Source organism: Staurois parvus, unplaced genomic scaffold, assembly GCF_062004578.1.
Source record: "Staurois parvus isolate SC_StPar_1 unplaced genomic scaffold, SC_StPar_1.0 ptg001376l, whole genome shotgun sequence".
NCBI classification, from domain to species: domain Eukaryota; kingdom Metazoa; phylum Chordata; class Amphibia; order Anura; family Ranidae; genus Staurois; species Staurois parvus.
Window position 1 is genome coordinate 805,662 of NW_028319172.1, and position 17,664 is coordinate 823,325.

Consider the following 17,664-nt stretch of genomic DNA (forward strand, 5'->3'; position numbering starts at 1 on the left):
CAAGGGAGAGTCATATTCCCCAACCTGACCCATGCTCAGTGGGGGCTCAGAACAGTAAGGGTTGCTGCTGTGTTAGTCACTTGTATTTATTCCCTGCCAGCACAAACAATGTCCCTCCACACCCCACAGCAGTCTCATCCACCTGATCTTAGGGTGAAACATGAACACCTGGGATGCAAGGGTAGCCCTCCTGCATTACCCAATTTTGGGACTGTCAAGTTCTCAGCAGAAATTGGCATCCTACCTATTTATTTCAGCCAAACATGCTATAGCTCAAGCTTGGAGAACCCCTTCGGTTGTCTTCCAGGGGGTGAAGACCCAGATGAATGCTATGTTGATCAATGAACAGATGTCTAACATTCTTCATGATTCTCATCAGAGATTCCTTAAGGTTTGGGAACCTTGGATACGTTATTCCTTGCCATCCCTGCCTCCTACTAGTTATGGCCTCTTATAGTATACAGAGTGGAGCAGTGTACAGTATACTGTACAGCAAGGAGTGGAGTGCAGCATACAGCACAGTGTACACAGTGCAGTTTACAAAGGGGGAGCTCAACATACAGAGTGGAGACTTGCAGTCAAGTATCCAACTGCAAGCAGAACAGAGTGGTGTACAGCTCAGTGTACAATGTGGAGTCTTGCAATGGCAAATGTACAGCTGTATGGAGAATAGAGTGGTATGCAGTACTGTAAACCGTGTGCAATATAGCATACAGCACAATAAACAGTGTGTAGTATAAGGGGATGCACATGTGCAGTGGTGTAAAATTTTGCATACAGTGCCATCTTGAATTTTAATGGAGATAAGTAAATGCTAAAAAAAAACAAAAAAAAAAACCCACCACCTTTGAGAGCCAAGGAGCAGAGTTGGGCTATTACAAATGTCAGTTCCTGTCCCTACCCTGCACTGCTAACAAGGGGCATTATGAATCTACAAACCATGGAGGAGACATCCCACAGACAACACAAAACACATCAAAACCAGAAAGTTTCTTTATTACATGTGCTACGTCAACCACACGTCTCCACACCGAGACTTTCCCCAGGCCATTAGGATGATCACAGAGAGACTACAGGACACAAGGAGGGAGACAGACACAGTACTTTGTTCTAAACCGTTTACGGGAAGGCGAGGATTTGTGAATGGGCGGGATTAACACTTGGCGTTGATGATTTCAATGAATTCTGGTTTCAGGGAAGCTCCACCCACGAGGAAGCCATCAATGTCGGGTTGGGAGGCCAGTTCCTTGCAGGTGCCTCCTGTGACGGAACCTGCCGAGAAGACAAAAAAAAAGTTGAGGAGCAGCTGAATAAATAATATTGTAGAGACCGACAAGTGAAATGCTCAGGTATGAGGGTCAGCGTGGGGTTACATTTTTTTGGAAAGTCAAAAAGACACCAGTCCGACCTGATGGGTTCCCCAACATACAAGGTCCTTCACAAAGTTTCGTTTTATTTAAATGTAACAAGGGAGTGGAAGAATCACTAGATCAGCCTCTCAATCTCTTCAACACAGCAGAATGCTTGAAATAACTTTTCAAATCTCAGGCAACCCCTACTAAAAATTATTATATCTACAGCTCATGATACATCAGTGTGATGGTCAGACTGCTCCTTATACTTGGTCATTGGGAAGAATGAGCCCCTTTTAGATAGAGAAAAAGATCAATGTGTCAGTGGGAACTTACCTGGAGAGGAAGAAGTTGCTCATTGCTCAAAGAACCCCTAGCAACTTCTAGAGGAACCCTAGAGTTCCACGGAACCCTGGTTGAGAAATGCTACTTTAGACATTGGTCACCCACCCCAACCTATGTAGGCCTCTCATGGTCCACTCCTCTTCCCAGTTAGTCAGCAGTTGACACATAATAGAAAGCAAAGAAACATTAGAGGCAGCCATAATCTATACTAGGCTCTCATCCAGGGTTCCTCCAGAGGTTGCTAGAGGTTCCTTGAGCAAGGACAGATTGATCGCCCATCTACAAATGACTACAAAAACGATCGCCCACCTACAAATGACTACAAAAACGATCTCCCACCTACAAATGACTACAAAAACGATCTCCCACCTACAAATGACTACAAAAACGATCTCCCACCTACAAATGACTACAAAAACGATCTCCCACCTACAAATGACTACAAAAACGATCTCCCACCTACAAATGACTACAAAAACGATCTCCCACCTACAAATGACTACAAAAACGATCTCCCACCTACAAATGACTACAAATGCAAAGGTTTAGAAAAAGTGGCTGGAAGGCACCCGGAAACCCAAGGATTCTGTGCGATTGCTTTGCATCTAAATATTTGAGGAAAGGAGTAGACCTAAAAAATCTGGACATTAGGTTGGCAGCTTCTACACACCATAGGACCTCCACAATCACTTTGGGTTGTGGTATGGATGTGTAATTAAGAACTGAAGTGCCACACTAATATTCAAGTCCAATAATAAAATGTTTGCAAAGCTGACACATTCTGGGGACTCTCTCCCCTCCCCCTTCACAGCGTGAAAGAACGATGCATGGTATCCATGTATGTGGAGCAGCTTCTTACGGATTGTGTGCCAATTCACGCTAACATTATCCAACTATAAGCAGATTCCACCTACAATGTATCATTCGTTCAAACCCAAATGAAAGGGGCAGAGATGGAGCTCCCAAAACGTGTTGGCTCTGCAAACATTTTATTATTGGGCTTGAATATTATAGAGCGGTAGTAGAAGCTGCTAGACCGCATCCAACATGCCAATACTGACATAAACTTGGGCCTGGACCTGAATATTATGGTGTGGTGCTTTAAAGCATAACTAAAGGATAGACTGAAGATGGATTAGTTTATAAGGGACCACTCAAATGGAGTCATTTTAGGATCAGTAAATCGCACCAGATGCATCCATAATGCATGTTTATTATTGAAGATTGATTGGAACCCCTGTCAGTTTTTAATGCCATCTGTGCCTCCATTAGGGAGATTCACCCTCTGTCTGTCCCATTCACCATTATCATTGAAAGTAAAAGAAATTCCCAAATTTTGGGTTGTCCCGAGAAAAGGAATGAGGAGGAGAAATCTTCCAATAAGGACACTAGTTCTGGTGACCTGGGGGTCCCCAAGAGATTCCCTTAACTTGCAGGGATTTCCTCTCACTTCTTGTTTTGGCTATGGGATAGGAAGTGAAGTCTCCCAAATGGGACAGATGGCAAAAATAAACCTTACAGGGGTTATAACCCTCCCTTACTCTATTTAAACTGGAAAAAATGTTTTGCCTATAAGGTACCTTAATTCTCAAATCACTCATAGAATGTATGAGGGCACCAACCACTAATGTAAGGGGGACCCTTTTCTGCTGACGACTAGCATAAGGGGACACTACAGTTTTCAGCGATCCTTTTCTGGCCATTCTTCATTAATTGTAATTGTGGTTGCCAAGGCAGCGTTTAAATAAAAAAAAAAAAAAAAAAATTTTTTTATTTATTTTTTTAACTTATTTTTAAAAAAGGGGGTCAAATGCTCTAGGTATGCCATATTTGTATTTAAAACTCCCGTCAGCAGATTATGAGATTTTCCCATGAAATGTACACACAGCAGTTTATTTACTTTTACTGGAGAGCGCAAAATCTGGTGCAGCTGTGCACGGGAGCCAATCAGCTTCTAACGTCAACTTCTAAGTTTTGAGAAAAAAACCTGGAAGCGGATTGGTTTTCTATGCAGAGCTGCAACAAATTTTGCACCCTCCAGTTTTGGTACATCATCCCCATAGTGTTTAGCAAGGGTTGCCTAAGAGTTCAAAATTTAAAGGATTTCTCCAAGGTAAGGCCAAGCCTGGTCTGTAGCTGTAAATCACCTGGGGAGCGGTCTCTGGATATGTGTCACTGACACCACTGTGTGCTTTGCTTATTATGCTCTAGTCAGGCTGACGCCAAGTTTGTAGGTAACCTATCCCCCCCCTCCCCACATTTTTAATATGGTGCTGAGGATTTCACCAACCTACCTGGCACTTTTGGAGGATATAACCATTGGTCTGCACCCCAACCAGCCATTGCTATTACTCCACAGCCCTACAGGCTTCCATGCCTGCCAGTCGACTGGTCCCCCAAAGCTGCTCTTCTGCAGTCAAGTGGCTGCCCCCAGTGGTGTATTTAGGTTTTGTGCTGCCCTAGGCAACACAAAGATCTGCCCCCACGGACACGAACACCCCCCCTTCCCACGGAGAGAGCCTGACATTGACCAACAACCTGGGAAAGCCTTCCCCCAACCCCCTCCTCAGCAATAGAGAGAGACACTCATCTTCACAGCTCTGGACATTACCCAGAATGAGTGTCAGGCTCTACATACACCATCAAGCAGACCCCAGCCTCTCTCAGATCTCATCTGGTTCCCCCATGGCGCACGTGTCCCTTCTTCCATACCTTCTTCTGGGGGGAGGTGCTTGCCCCCTGAAAAATGCCGCCCTAGGCAAGTGCCTTGTGGAAAATATGTCCTTGGCTGCCCCCTGCATTGCTGGTAGTCATTCTAATGGCCTGCCCACATGCCAGGGTGAAAAAGCATTGCACCTAGTGTCATGGGTTTGTAATGGAGGGCAAGTATGACCCTCTAACATCCCCCTTAGACCAGGGGTAGGACACCTGCAGCACTTCAGCTGTTGGAGAAGTACAAGTCCCATCAGGCACAGCAAGACTTTTCAGAGGCATGATGGGATACATAGGTTACCACAGCTTGAGTGCCAAGGGCTACCTATACTTGCATTGACTAAAGATGCAGAATATTCTCTATGTGCAAGAGGCCCATCACTATATTTTTGCAGCAGAGCTAGAGTTGGGCTTCAAAGAACTCATGTATTACATGGATAGAGGTCTCCCCCCGACACTACTAGCAGTGAGTCCAGAAACCAAGAACTCAAGAGATCTCCCAGTTGGCCTGGAAAAAATTTGGGACAACCCACTACAGCTGGATATACACCACAAGCAGGTGAAAGTTGTATGAACACTCCAAGGGAGTAACCATCTTTCACCACTGAAGGGATATGTGCATTCATACAGGAGGTCTACCATTGGTAAGCTAGCAGCACCTGGGGAACAAGAGTATCATCTGGGCTGTATGGTCTAACCCCAGAGAGGTTTCCCAACTACAGAGGCCCAGAGGTTGGAAGGTGTACAGATGCCTAAATCCAGCAAGTCCATGGGAATTCTGAGCTGCTCTGCTTAGCTTGCTGCATTGTCAACTGCTCCAGTCCAGCTATAAAGGTCTGCAAAACGTGGTCGTACCCCACACTAGTCACCGAAAGACTTTACCTCCATAGATGATCCGAACTGACTGTGCGACTTGGTCAGACACGTGGGCTTTCAACCATTCCCGGAGCTTGGCGTGCACCTCCTGAGCCTGGAAGGAGATATAGAACTGGTAAGATTGCAAAACTCAAAACATCTGTAAGAATCAGAATCTCAAATGTGGTTATGTAGAACTACATACTAGGCATTACCCCAGAAACAGAATAGTAAGAAAAAAAAAATTGTCACAATGGACTCTGGGAGACAACACAGACTCTGGCATTTATATAGAGTCCTACTGAGGAAGTCCTGCCCCTTAGATGTAACACGTATAGGGGTGGAGCCACATGCTGATGGAGAGAAGACTTCATCATGCTTTATTTCCGGGATGGCTGGGCAGCGAGATCGGTGCGGGATACAGACAGTTTGTACGTGACAGCACTGTATTACAGGTTATTATACAACAGAGTTTTTTTTAGTCCTTAGATCTGTCATTTAATACACGCAGTGAGCACTATCCATTCCCTTTTCTATTTATACATGATATCTATACATGAGCAGTCTGTGGCATGACTTGAGGATCATTAAAGAGATTGGCTGCTCTTTTCTGCACCAGCTCAACCGAGGGTAGCAAGTGCCGTCTAACCTCTATTACTAAAGGTCAGTTACATAGTTAGTCTGGCTGAAAAGAAAAGTCCATCCAGTTCAACCCATAGTAAAAAAAAAAAAAAAGTTACAATCCTACACCCACAGTTGATCCAGAGGAAGGCAAAAAAAAAAAAAAAAGAAGAACCCAGCAAAGCACGATCCAATCTGCTCCTGCAGGGAAAAAAAAATTCCTTCCTGTTCCCCCTAGAGCAGTGGTTCTTAACCTTCCTAATGCCATGACCCTTTAATACAGTTCCTCATGTTGTGGTGACCCCCAACCATAAAATTGTTTACCCAGTAATTATAATTCATGAGTGTCCTTTTACCTCCAATACTGCCGCTTTCAACACAGTAGCAGCTTTTAACAGAGTAGCTGCTCTCTACACAGTAGCTGCTCTTTACACATTGGAAATATGTGTTTTCTGATGGTCTTAGGGGACCCCTGTGAAAGGGTCGTTTGACCCCCAAAGGGGTCGCGACCCACAGGTTGAGAACCACTGCCCTAGAGGCAATCGGATATTCCCTGGATCAACTTTCCCTATAAATGTTATATCCAGTTATATTCTGTGTATCCAAGAAAGAATCCAGGACTTTCCTACAGCAATCCACTGAGCTGACCACAACCAACTCTTGAGGGAGTCTATTCCACATTCTCACAGCTCTTACTGTGGAGAAACCTTTCTGTGTTTGGAGATTAAATCTCTTTTCCTCCAGATGTAAAGAGCGCCCCCTTGTCCTCCGATGACCTCGGGGGGAATAACTACACCGAGTTCACTATATGAACCACTGATGCATTTGTCATTTTTGGAGGTGAGTAGTTAGAGCTCCTAGTGGTTGCAGTACATTTTTTTTTACACTTGGTATTTTTATGCACGAGGATTTGGAATGATCACCAATGGTTGAATATCACATTTCAGCTGTTGGACTTTATTGTTGGGACATTTATTCTACACATGTATGGAATTGATAAGTTATTTTACACAAGTGATGATTAAGGGGAGTGCCATTTTAGATTACAGTCCCCATCTTCCAGGCATGCATACTAGAAGAGCAGCTATTAACCTACAACCAGGTCTATGGAATTAAACCTTTCATGTTTCACATGACTGTCATATGCCTTTAAGTGTTCTTTATATTTTGTCTCTTCTCCTCCCTTTCCTTTAGTTCATGCTGTATAGATAGCCCCACCCTTTTATTCATTTTCCTAGTAATGCATTTCAGCTTTAAGCCTCATGTAGTAGATCACATTATGATCTTTTTACCTATCTGATGTTCATTGTTGTAAGATTCTCTCAGTTTATGGAATAAACTTCACAAGATCTACAAGGTGTCGTCTGGATCAAGTCACTGCCTGTGTTATTCAACTAAGATTGGAGTTATCGCTATCTCATCACAACTAAGTTACAGAGATCACACTTTCAATGCTTAGATTGGAGAGACAGAACAAAACCCATGCCAGCACAAAGAACCTGCCAACGCCATGCAGCTAGAGTCCTGACCAGAATTCCAACCAGGGTCCCTAGTGCTGCAAGGCAGGTATCAGCCCCAACATGGGCAACAATGCCACCGAAAACTCCAGGAGACCCTCCCCCAGTGATGAAAGGAACTAAATACTGTATAAGGCTGCCAGCAGTGGCGGGAGGTCAACGGAACCCCATCAGATTTAGGACACATTTTTACTATCTCCTAGATGAGGTTTGTTCAGTTGTGCAGATAGAGAACAAAATGAATACACAAACACACACTGGATAACTGAAAGACTATCGAAAACTCTGGCGGAAAAAAAAAAAAAAAAAAAAAAAAGAAAGACAAAAAGTCCATCCAGTTCAACCATTGAATTAAAAAAAAAAAAAAAAGTTAATCCTACACCCACAGTTGATCCAGAGGAAGGCAAAAAAACCAGCAAAGCACGATCCAATTTGCTCCCGCAGGGGGAAAAAAAAAAAATTCCTTTCTGATCCCCCGAGAGGCAATCAGATATTCCCTGGATCAACTTTACCTATAAATGTTATATAGAATTTCCCTCATTAGATTGCTACACAAGTGGTGGAGAATGCGGGAACCGCATTAAAATCAGCCCCACTTGTAGAAGACCCAAAAAGGAAATTTCACAATTCTGTGTCTCAAACTGTACCCATATGTAGTATATACAAATGTAGATGGTAAACAGCCAGTCTGAGCCAAGTGCGGAATTTTTGGCACCTCACCTGCTGGGGAGTGGCTGTCTTGCCTGTACCGATAGCCCAGACGGGTTCATAAGCCAGAACAACCTTGCTCCAGTCCTTTACGTTGTCTGTAAAAAGAAAAGGGAATTCGAATTATTAAAAAATAAATAAAAAAAATCACAATCACAAAAAAGCAAAAAAAAAAAAAAAAAAAATACATAGATCACAAAAAACAAAAATCACTTCACCCTCCAAATGAAAATACATCTTCCTCTTTTCAGTTGGTTCTTTTGTGCAGTAATAACCTACTTAGAAGCCCAGCAGATCCAACGTTGCCCTCATCTCTTGCACCACTGGTCTACTAGAGGTCCTGTCTCAAGCCACCATTTTCCTATATGTCAAGCCCTGATATAAGGGGCAGAGAGCCCCGAAACATGTCGCCTTTGCAAACATTTTATTATTGGACTTTATTACAGTGTGGCACTCCAATTCTTAGATCACTCATCCTTACCAAAACCTAAGGTGATTGTGGAGGCCCTATGGTGCTCATTTTCATGCTGTTCCATGAAGGGAGGATAGTAATGCTTTCTGGGGTGCCACAATTTAGAATGCATTACTTTCCACAATTTACAGACAGGACACCAGATACCTGTTTGCACATGTGAGATCTGGTGCTGCCTTGGTTTTCATGAATGGAAAGTAATGCCTCCTGGGATGTGGTGGAACATTCTAGCCCAAAATGAGGAAATTGGTATATTTAGGAAAAAAGAAAAAAACCCTAAAAACGGTCTGCTTTCCTAAAAAGTGGAGGGGAAAAACAGGACAGGTGAATGTTAACTTTTCAGACCAGGGGCGGACTGACCATTTGGAAACTCGGGCACTGCCCGAGGGCCCGGGGTCAGTAAGGGGCCCCATGAGATGCCCCTGGTATCTTTTTCATAGGCTTTTTTGAGTTTGGGCAAGGACACAGGGGCCCCATGATCCCCTATTGCCCAGGGGCCCCATGAGTTGTCAGTCCACCCGTTTCAGACAATTGGGAGCGGGGCATGAAAGATGGGGGCATGAAAGATGGGAACCCATCAGGTTTTTCTCTTTTTGCTATTCATGAGGTCAGAGGTTTCACAAATCTTCACTACATGACTCAGGTTGCCATTAAAGCAAAGGGATCTTGTGGTTCTATAAATCTTTCCTCTACTGTAGCAAGACATAATAATTAAGCATTTTTCTTTCAGGCAATAAAATATTCATATACATTTATTTTTTCAAGTTATATTCCATCAGCAGGCGGGCTCTTGTCTCCTGTTTACATTTTCCAGGCTCTTTGGCTCCCTTGTCAGCATGAAGTTTACACATACAATCGAAGGTGTCTGTAGTAACTCCTACCCTTCTAGGAGATCCTATCCTTGACACTTGGACTTTGTCTGCAACCTTGCTCCTGGCTTGTGCCTCAAGGTATCAAAACCAGAAACTGACAATTTACATTTCTTAGAAGGGGTTAGGAATGGCAGTCTGTTTCTCTCAGAACAGGTTTTCGATAAATGTTAGACAATGATTGCCAATTGTGTTTTCCAGTGAAGACTATACCAAGCCAGGGTGTAGATGGCCCAGCAAAGCTTTTATCAACCAAGGTGAACCTTTGAGTTCATGTAGAAGTTGCTGAGGGTTTCTTGAGCTGTGACCAAATTGACCTCCCATCAGATGGTACCTGGTTAGTTCCAGGGCTAATGCCACTTGGAAGAGCCAGTGGCATAACACAGTTGTACCATACAAGGTTGTCTGTGTTGGGTCTTTTACAACCTTTCATGGTACAACTGTGTCATGCCACTGGCTCTTCCAAGTGCCATTGGCCCCAGAACAAAGTACCATCGGATGGGAGGTCAGTCACAGCTCAAGGAAACAAGGCAACCTTTGGAGAGGTACCCTGGGGTTCAACAGAGCCCTGGTTGAGAATGTCTGTCTGTGTTGGGTCTTTTACAGACAGACACTCTCAACCAGGGTTCTGTTGAACCCCAGGGTACCTCTCCAAAGGTTGCCTTGTTTCCTTGAGCTGTGACTGACCTCCCATCCGATGGTACTTTGTTCTGGGGCCAACGGCACTTGGAAGAGCCAGTGGCATGACAGGTGTACCATGCAAGGTTGTAAAAGACCCAACACAGACAGACATTCTCAACCAGGGCTCTGTTGAACCCCAGGGTACCTCTTCAGAGGGTGCCTTGTTTCTGTGAGCCGTGGATGTGACTGACCTCACATCCGATGGTACTTTGTTCTGGGGCCAACGGCACTTGGAAGAATCGGTGGCATGATATTATACCATGCCAGGACGTAGAAGGCCTTACAGCCCTTCTCAACCAGGGCTCAGTGGAACCTTTGGTTTCTCCAAGGTTTCTGGGGGTTCCTTGAGCAGATTGACCCATCTGATGCCTAGATAGTTCCAGGGCCAATTTCACTTGGAAGATCCACTGGGATGACAGAGATCTTTATCTGTCTGATGGCATTCTTCCCAATGACCACCAATATAAAAAAGGGACACTTTTAGCAGGGGTACCTTACATTTCCTTAAGGGTTCCTCTCAAAAGAGGGGGGGGGGGGTGACTGTACAAACATAACACAATTACAGACCAAGTAAAAAAAAATAAATAAATAATTAAACCCACCTGCAATAAACTTTGTCTGCTCAGCCACAATTTTGTCTGTGATTCCTGCTTCCCGCTGGTCCAGCTTCTCCCCGATACAAGCGATGACCCCCACACCCTCGGATAGAGCATGTGCCACCTTCTGGCCAATCAGCTGTACAGACAAGACGAGCAGATGTTTGACACCATTGAACACTCAAAGTTGGGGCTGTTTCAGTTTTGAAAATTAAGCAACCAGCCAATGCCTATGGGAAAGGACGTCCACCAGTGGGAGGAAAGAGATGCAGCCTTTCCAAAGGAATAAAGATTGTGGAGCAGCCGGGGTGGACTGGATGACTCTCAGTGGGGAATAAACCTATCACTGCAGCCATCTTCCTGATGCAGATAAAAATACATCAACTATTTACCACTTCAATCCACTACACTTTCACCCCCCTGCCTGTCCAGCAGGATTTACAGATTTCAGCACTGTCACACTTTGAATGACAGTTACTCAGACATGCAACACTGCAGTTAAATTTACACATTTTTTCCCCAGACAGAGCTCTCTTGGTGGTATTTATTGACTATTGGATTAAATAAAATTTTAATAGTGAAAATTTGGAAGGAAAAATAGAGAAAAAAAACATTTTAGTTTGTTATAAAATTTTGCAAATCTTCATAAATTTAGGCGGCCAAACTGTATCCTGCTAGTCCTAGGGTGTCCTACAGCAACAACACTGGGTCCGGTGAGTGTGTGTTGTCACCCTAGGACAGGAAGTGTTCCTGTACCAGGTGATAAGGTGGCCTGAAAAAGGAGAAAACCAATGTAGCCACCTGGATCAGGAAAGCGCAATATGACAATTTTGTTTTTGGATTTAGATACCTTAACGACACAAAACAATGCTGATAAATACGATCTCGGCATCCAAACATCAAGGATCTCTGGACATTAAAGGTCAATCAACACAATGTGATCCAATATTGTGCTTAACCCAACTTAATCAAAATTAAAGTGTTGCTAAACCCCGGACCCCGCACCCACTATATCCGGTCCCCCCGGACCCCGCACCCACTATATCCGGTCCCCCCACCCACTATATCCGGTCCCCCCGGACCCCGCACCCACTATATCCGGTCCCCCCGGACCCCGCACCCACTATATCCGGTCCCCCCGGACCCCGCACCCACTATATCCGGTCCCCCCGGACCCCGCACCCACTATATCCGGTCCCCCCGGACCCCGCACCCACTATATCCGGTCCCCCCGGACCCCGCACCCACTATATCCGGTCCCCCCGGACCCCGCACCCACTATATCCGGTCCCCCCGGACCCCGCACTCACTATATCCGGTCCCCCCGGACCCCGCATTCACTATATCCGGTCCCCCCGGACCCTGCATTCACTATATCCGGTCTCCCCGGACCCCGCATTCACTATATCTGGTTTCCCACAGTACACACCGCATGGAAATTCAATTTTGGTAAATATAAACTCAAATACTCTCTGTATATAGCAGGATTGTGACTTCTATAAGTGTCTGGCAGAGCACTGATTAAACTTGTAGGAGTTCTCATTCTCCTCTGACTGTCCTATGGGGCTGCATGACCGACTGATTGGCCATGTGTGGCTCACTCCCCCCCCCCCCCCCCCCAAAATAAAAAAACACTAGCAATACACGACAAACTGAGCATGTGCAGAACGACTCTAAGGGCTCTGTACTATCAGTTAATATATTGGGGACAGTGGAAGAAGAGGAGGATCAGAGAAGACCATATCAAACAGCCTTTTTACACACTGCAGAGGATTAACCCCTTAGGTCCCACAGTGAGTATAACAAGCATGCTTTACTGCATCTACAGACTGATTGTACTGTTGTGAGTTTAGTAACACTTTAAAGGAAGGTGAGGAAGTAAAAAAACTCCTGACTGCAGCACTCACTGATAACACATATTGAAAGACAACTGAAAATAGTTTTGCGCTGCCAGGAAAACTTCTAATTCAATGTGGTGTATAACAAACAAATCCCAAAAGTGATATAAACTAAATATCAGAGTCCACCAAAAGTGTCCAAAATCTTCATGCACCAACCACCAAGTGATGATGTAATTCCGCTTACCGGATCCTTAGACCCCCCGCAGCTCAAAAGCTCCAAATCTGCATTTAAAAGATGACAAATCCTGGATGGGTAATGGATGGATGGCTCCAGCTCTCTTCCTCTCAGCTCTGCATACCTCTCTCTCATGAATGGTATCCCCCAAAAAATGGTCACTGGATCACTTCTCACATACAGGACAGCAAAAGCACATACCAAGGAAAGAGCAATGAAACACCATAGTTAAGTAGCATTTAAAAACAATAAACCAAGTGGGTAAACCCTATGAGACGGGAGTCACTTTGGGTGAGGGCCCATAGAACACAGCTCACTTTGGAGAGATAGGGAGACCCCTGTCTCAGCCCCCCATATCCCTCTTATGTGTAAGTCACCCTGTGCCTGTTAGGGGTACAGGGTGATCTGTCCTAATATTGGGGTTGTGGATTGTTTGGCATTATGTGGTTGCATCCCATTGTTCTATTGTGTGTCTGGCTTGGGAGCAAACTATTATGGGATGTAGGTGTTGTGGTGTATTGGCTTGGTGGGGGGGGGGGGGTCTCCAGCAGCCCTCCCCCCTGATGGGACTGTGTTGGTGTGTCTCTTGTTACTAAATGTAGATTGCCCTGCCCTGGGTCATTGTGCAGAGTGGGGAGGGAGATTGTTCCCTTGAATGTATATATTTATCGGTGTTCAAATAAATGAGTTTACCTTCTGGATTACGTCAAGACTGGTGGTGTCTAGTCTTGTATGGTCGGCTGTGGTGTCTGTGGTCGGTGTTCAGACGGGGAAGCGGTATTCTAACGGAAGTACCCAAGCGCAGACTGGGGTCGGTTCTGTTACACCCTATAAAAGCATAACATACAGCACCGCCAACTCTCCACGCAGGTTTGAGGTCACTGCTAAAAACTTTGGGCAGAGTTTAGCGGTGACATCATCATGCTTGCCGAGTCAGCAGTGCTGTATGTTATGCTCGTTATTCTGTTCTGTGAGTACCCACTTGATTTAATAAATTTTTTTTTTTCTTTAAACGGTAATTCACTATGGGATTTCCTTGCTCTTTCCTTGGTATGTGCTTTTGCTGCGGAGTCTGGTATAGGAGAAGCGATCCAGTGACCACTTATGGGGGGGGATGCCATGAGAGAGAGAGGCTTGCGGAGGTATGAGGAAGACAGCTGGAGTCATCCATCAATCCATCCATTCAGGATTTGTCATCTTTTAAATGCCAATTTGGACCTTTTGAGTTGCAGGGTCTAAGGATCTGGTAAGCAGAATTAGATCACTTGGTGGTTGGTGCATGAAGATTTTGGGGGCCTCCGATTCTGTGTTTATAGGACTTTGTGATTTGTTAGTTATACACTATATATTGAATTTGACGTTTTTCCTCGCAGCACAACACTTATTTCAATCAGTACCAAAAATTGCAACTTGTGAAGGTTTTTACACAGACTCTCCCCAGACCTAGTTGTATCCGGGTAAAGCGGACGATGTGCTCACCTCATCTGACTCCCCGAACACGTGTCTCCTCTCGGAATGTCCAAGAATCACCCAGGTAGCACCAACATCTTTGATCATAGCCGGGCTGTAGAAGAGAATGTAGGCAGGACACATTGTAACCAGCAATACTCAATGCAGGCAGGACAAGGTAAGCAGTCCTACTCCATGTTGGCAGGAAAATGTAAGCAGTGCTACTCCATGTAGGCAGGACACATTGTAAACATCAATGCAGACAAGCCAAGGTAAGCAGTTCTACTTTATGTACAGTGCTGTTAAGAAAAATATGACGTGTTGCTTTTTGAGATCTTTAGCATGCTGCACTTTGTCAGACAGCTTCTACGCAAGTGATTTCTTGATTCAACAGGTCTGGTAGTAAATCAGGCCTGGGTGTGGCAAGTAAAATTTTTATCCGCTTTCCAAAAATGTAGTTATTCAGATTTAGCGAGGGGGGTCCAATAACTTTTTCAACATAGGGCCAGGCAGGTTTGGGCAGCTTTTTTCCCTTAATAAATGAAATCATTGTGTAAAAAACTACATTTTGTATTTACTCTGGTCATCTTTGTGTGCTAACATTTGTTGGATGATCTGAATTATTTAAGTGTGACAAACATGCAAAAGGAGAAAAACCCACAGGAAGGGGACAAATAAATAAATACTTTCACAGCACTGTAGGCAGGGCGCCGCCGCCAACCCTCCGCATAGGCAGGGCGCCGCCGCCAACCCTCCGCACAGGCAGGGCGCCGCCGCCAACCCTCCGCACAGGCAGGGCGCCGCCGCCAACCCTCCGCACAGGCAGGGCGCCGCCGCCAACCCTCCGCACAGGCAGGGCACAGTAAGCAGTTCTACTCCATGCAGACAGGACACATTAACAGATCATACCTGATCTCCCCGGTGAACGCTCCTTTCGCGACTTTGTAACAGTTCTGGGCGGCTACACCAATCTTGGCGTCCAACTTCTGTCGTGCAAAGTCCAAGTAGATGGAAGGAGCTCCGCAGACCACCTCTGGAGGGAAGACAGGACAAGGTGCTTCAGTAATTGTTTCTCCCCCCCCCCCCCAAGAAAAAAGTCACTCTGCCAAGTCAGAAAAGGACCAAAATTTTCCAAAAATTGTGCCCCCAAGAGAACCGGATTCATCCTCTCCCCATGAGATGTACAGAGAAGATGATAACCGGCAGACATTAGTAGGGGGTCAGAATGCTCCTCTGTGGAAAGGCACCTTCAAGTCGATTTAAACCGATCGAATGACATTTGCTGGAAGCACTGTGTGACAAACAATTGCCTTTTCCCCTAAACTACTGTTATCACCTCATTTTATGCATCCCAGAGCTGCTGATCTCCTTCAGCTTCCGTTCCTCTAAGACCTTTGAGGATACATTGTTTAGGTCCAGTAATTGGGCTTAGACCTACTAAAGTGAAACTGTGCTTTGCCCATGTAGCAGAAAATGGGTTTACCTCAATGCTGGTCCCCAGAGCTTACAATCACCTTCCCTTTTGCTGCCATAGAAGAGGAATTCCTGTGCAGGACACTTGCTGGAGCTTACACAAGGCTGAGAACCTTCTCCCTGCCCCCACACGGGCAATCACCAACGCCATCACATGGGAGAAAGGAGTAAAGCTGGCCACACGGGTCAAATGCCAAAAGAATTTTCTTTCGAAAATCTTTTCTAAGAATTTTTGTTTGAATTTCGCACTATTAGTGGGTCACAAAAATGGCCGATTTTCATGTGACCATCGAATTTGAGTGATTGGACATGTTGGAAATTTTTTGAAAAACGAACGAGTTTCGAATCAATGGGAGAATCGTGCAGGAAATCTAAACGAAAGAAATTAAGGTGAGCTGTGACCTGGAAAGAAAAGAAATTGGCCACAAAAAATTATTTTTTTCTGTAGCAACAGGAGGTGAAATGGAAGGCTTGGTTGGTCGAATTTCGAAATCAATAGTGGCGTCATCGGATTATAAAAACACACAAAATTTCTGATTTTCTAAAGAAAACTTGTTCAGAATTTGCCCCATGTATGGCCTGAATTAGTCACATGCGCCTTCATACTGGGAAGTACTGGACATTTCATGACACTTTCCCCCCTAGAGCAGAGGTAGGCAACCTCAGCTGTGCTGAAGACTACAAATCCCAGCATGCCTCTGCCTCTTAGTCTTGTCTGTGGTAGTCAGTCTTGCAAAGTCTTATGGGACTTTTAGCCCCGACAAGGTTTGCCTCCGCTTCCCTACTTACTGGAGTGATAGGAAGACTAGACGGTTAACCCACGCGGAAGACTAGACGGTTAACCCACGCGGAAGACTAGACGGTTAACCCACGCGGAAGACTAGACGGTTAACCCACGCGGAAGACTAGACGGTTAACCCACGCGGAAGACTAGACGGTTAACCCACGCGGAAGACTAGACGGTTAACCCACGCGGAAGACTAGACGGTTAACCCACGCGGAAGACTAGACGGTTAACCCACGCGGAAGACTAGACGGTTAACCCACGCGGAAGACTAGACGGTTAACCCACGCGGAAGACTAGACGGTTAACCCACGCGGAAGACTAGACGGTTAACCCACGCGGAAGACTAGACGGTTAACCCACGCGGAAGACTAGACGGTTAACCCACGCGGAAGACTAGACGGTTAACCCACGCGGAAGACTAGACGGTTAACCCACGCGGAAGACTAGACGGTTAACCCACGCGGAAGACTAGACGGTTAACCCACGCGGAAGACTAGACGGTTAACCCACGCGGAAGACTAGACGGTTAACCCACGCGGAAGACTAGACGGTTAACCCACGCGGAAGACTAGACGGTTAACCCACGCGGAAGACTAGACGGTTAACCCACGCGGAAGACTAGACGGTTAACCCACGCGGAAGACTAGACGGTTAACCCACGCGGAAGACTAGACGGTTAACCCACGCGGAAGACTAGACGGTTAACCCACGCGGAAGACTAGAAGGTTAACCCACGCGGAAGACTAGAAGGTTAACCCACGCGGAAGACTAGAAGGTTAACCCACGCGGAAGACTAGAAGGTTAACCCACGCGGAAGACTAGAAGGTTAACCCACGCGGAAGACTAGAAGGTTAACCCACGCGGAAGACTAGAAGGTTAACCCACGCGGAAGACTAGAAGGTTAACCCACGCGGAAGACTAGAAGGTTAACCCACGCGGAAGACTAGAAGGTTAACCCACGCGGAAGACTAGAAGGTTAACCCACGCGGAAGACTAGAAGGTTAACCCACGCGGAAGACTAGAAGGTTAACCCACGCGGAAGACTAGAAGGTTAACCCACGCGGAAGACTAGAAGGTTAACCCACGCGGAAGACTAGAAGGTTAACCCACGCGGAAGACTAGAAGGTTAACCCACGCGGAAGACTAGAAGG

At 45.6% G+C, this 17,664-nt stretch overlaps 1 protein-coding gene across 1 annotated transcript; it reads right to left on the reverse strand.

The window, feature by feature from the left end:
- Positions 1–979: 979 nt before the first annotated feature.
- On the reverse strand, positions 980–15,322 carry TPI1 (triosephosphate isomerase 1). The gene is made up of 6 exons (XM_089661719.1): positions 15,163–15,322; positions 14,284–14,368; positions 10,735–10,867; positions 8,123–8,208; positions 5,292–5,379; positions 980–1,272 (listed from the first exon to the last, which is right to left on the reverse strand). Exons 2-6 carry the CDS (start codon positions 14,359–14,361, stop codon positions 1,154–1,156), a joined length of 504 nt encoding a protein of 167 aa, XP_089517845.1. The 5' UTR covers positions 14,362–14,368; positions 15,163–15,322; the 3' UTR covers positions 980–1,153.
- Between the last annotated feature and the right edge of the window lie 2,342 nt (positions 15,323–17,664).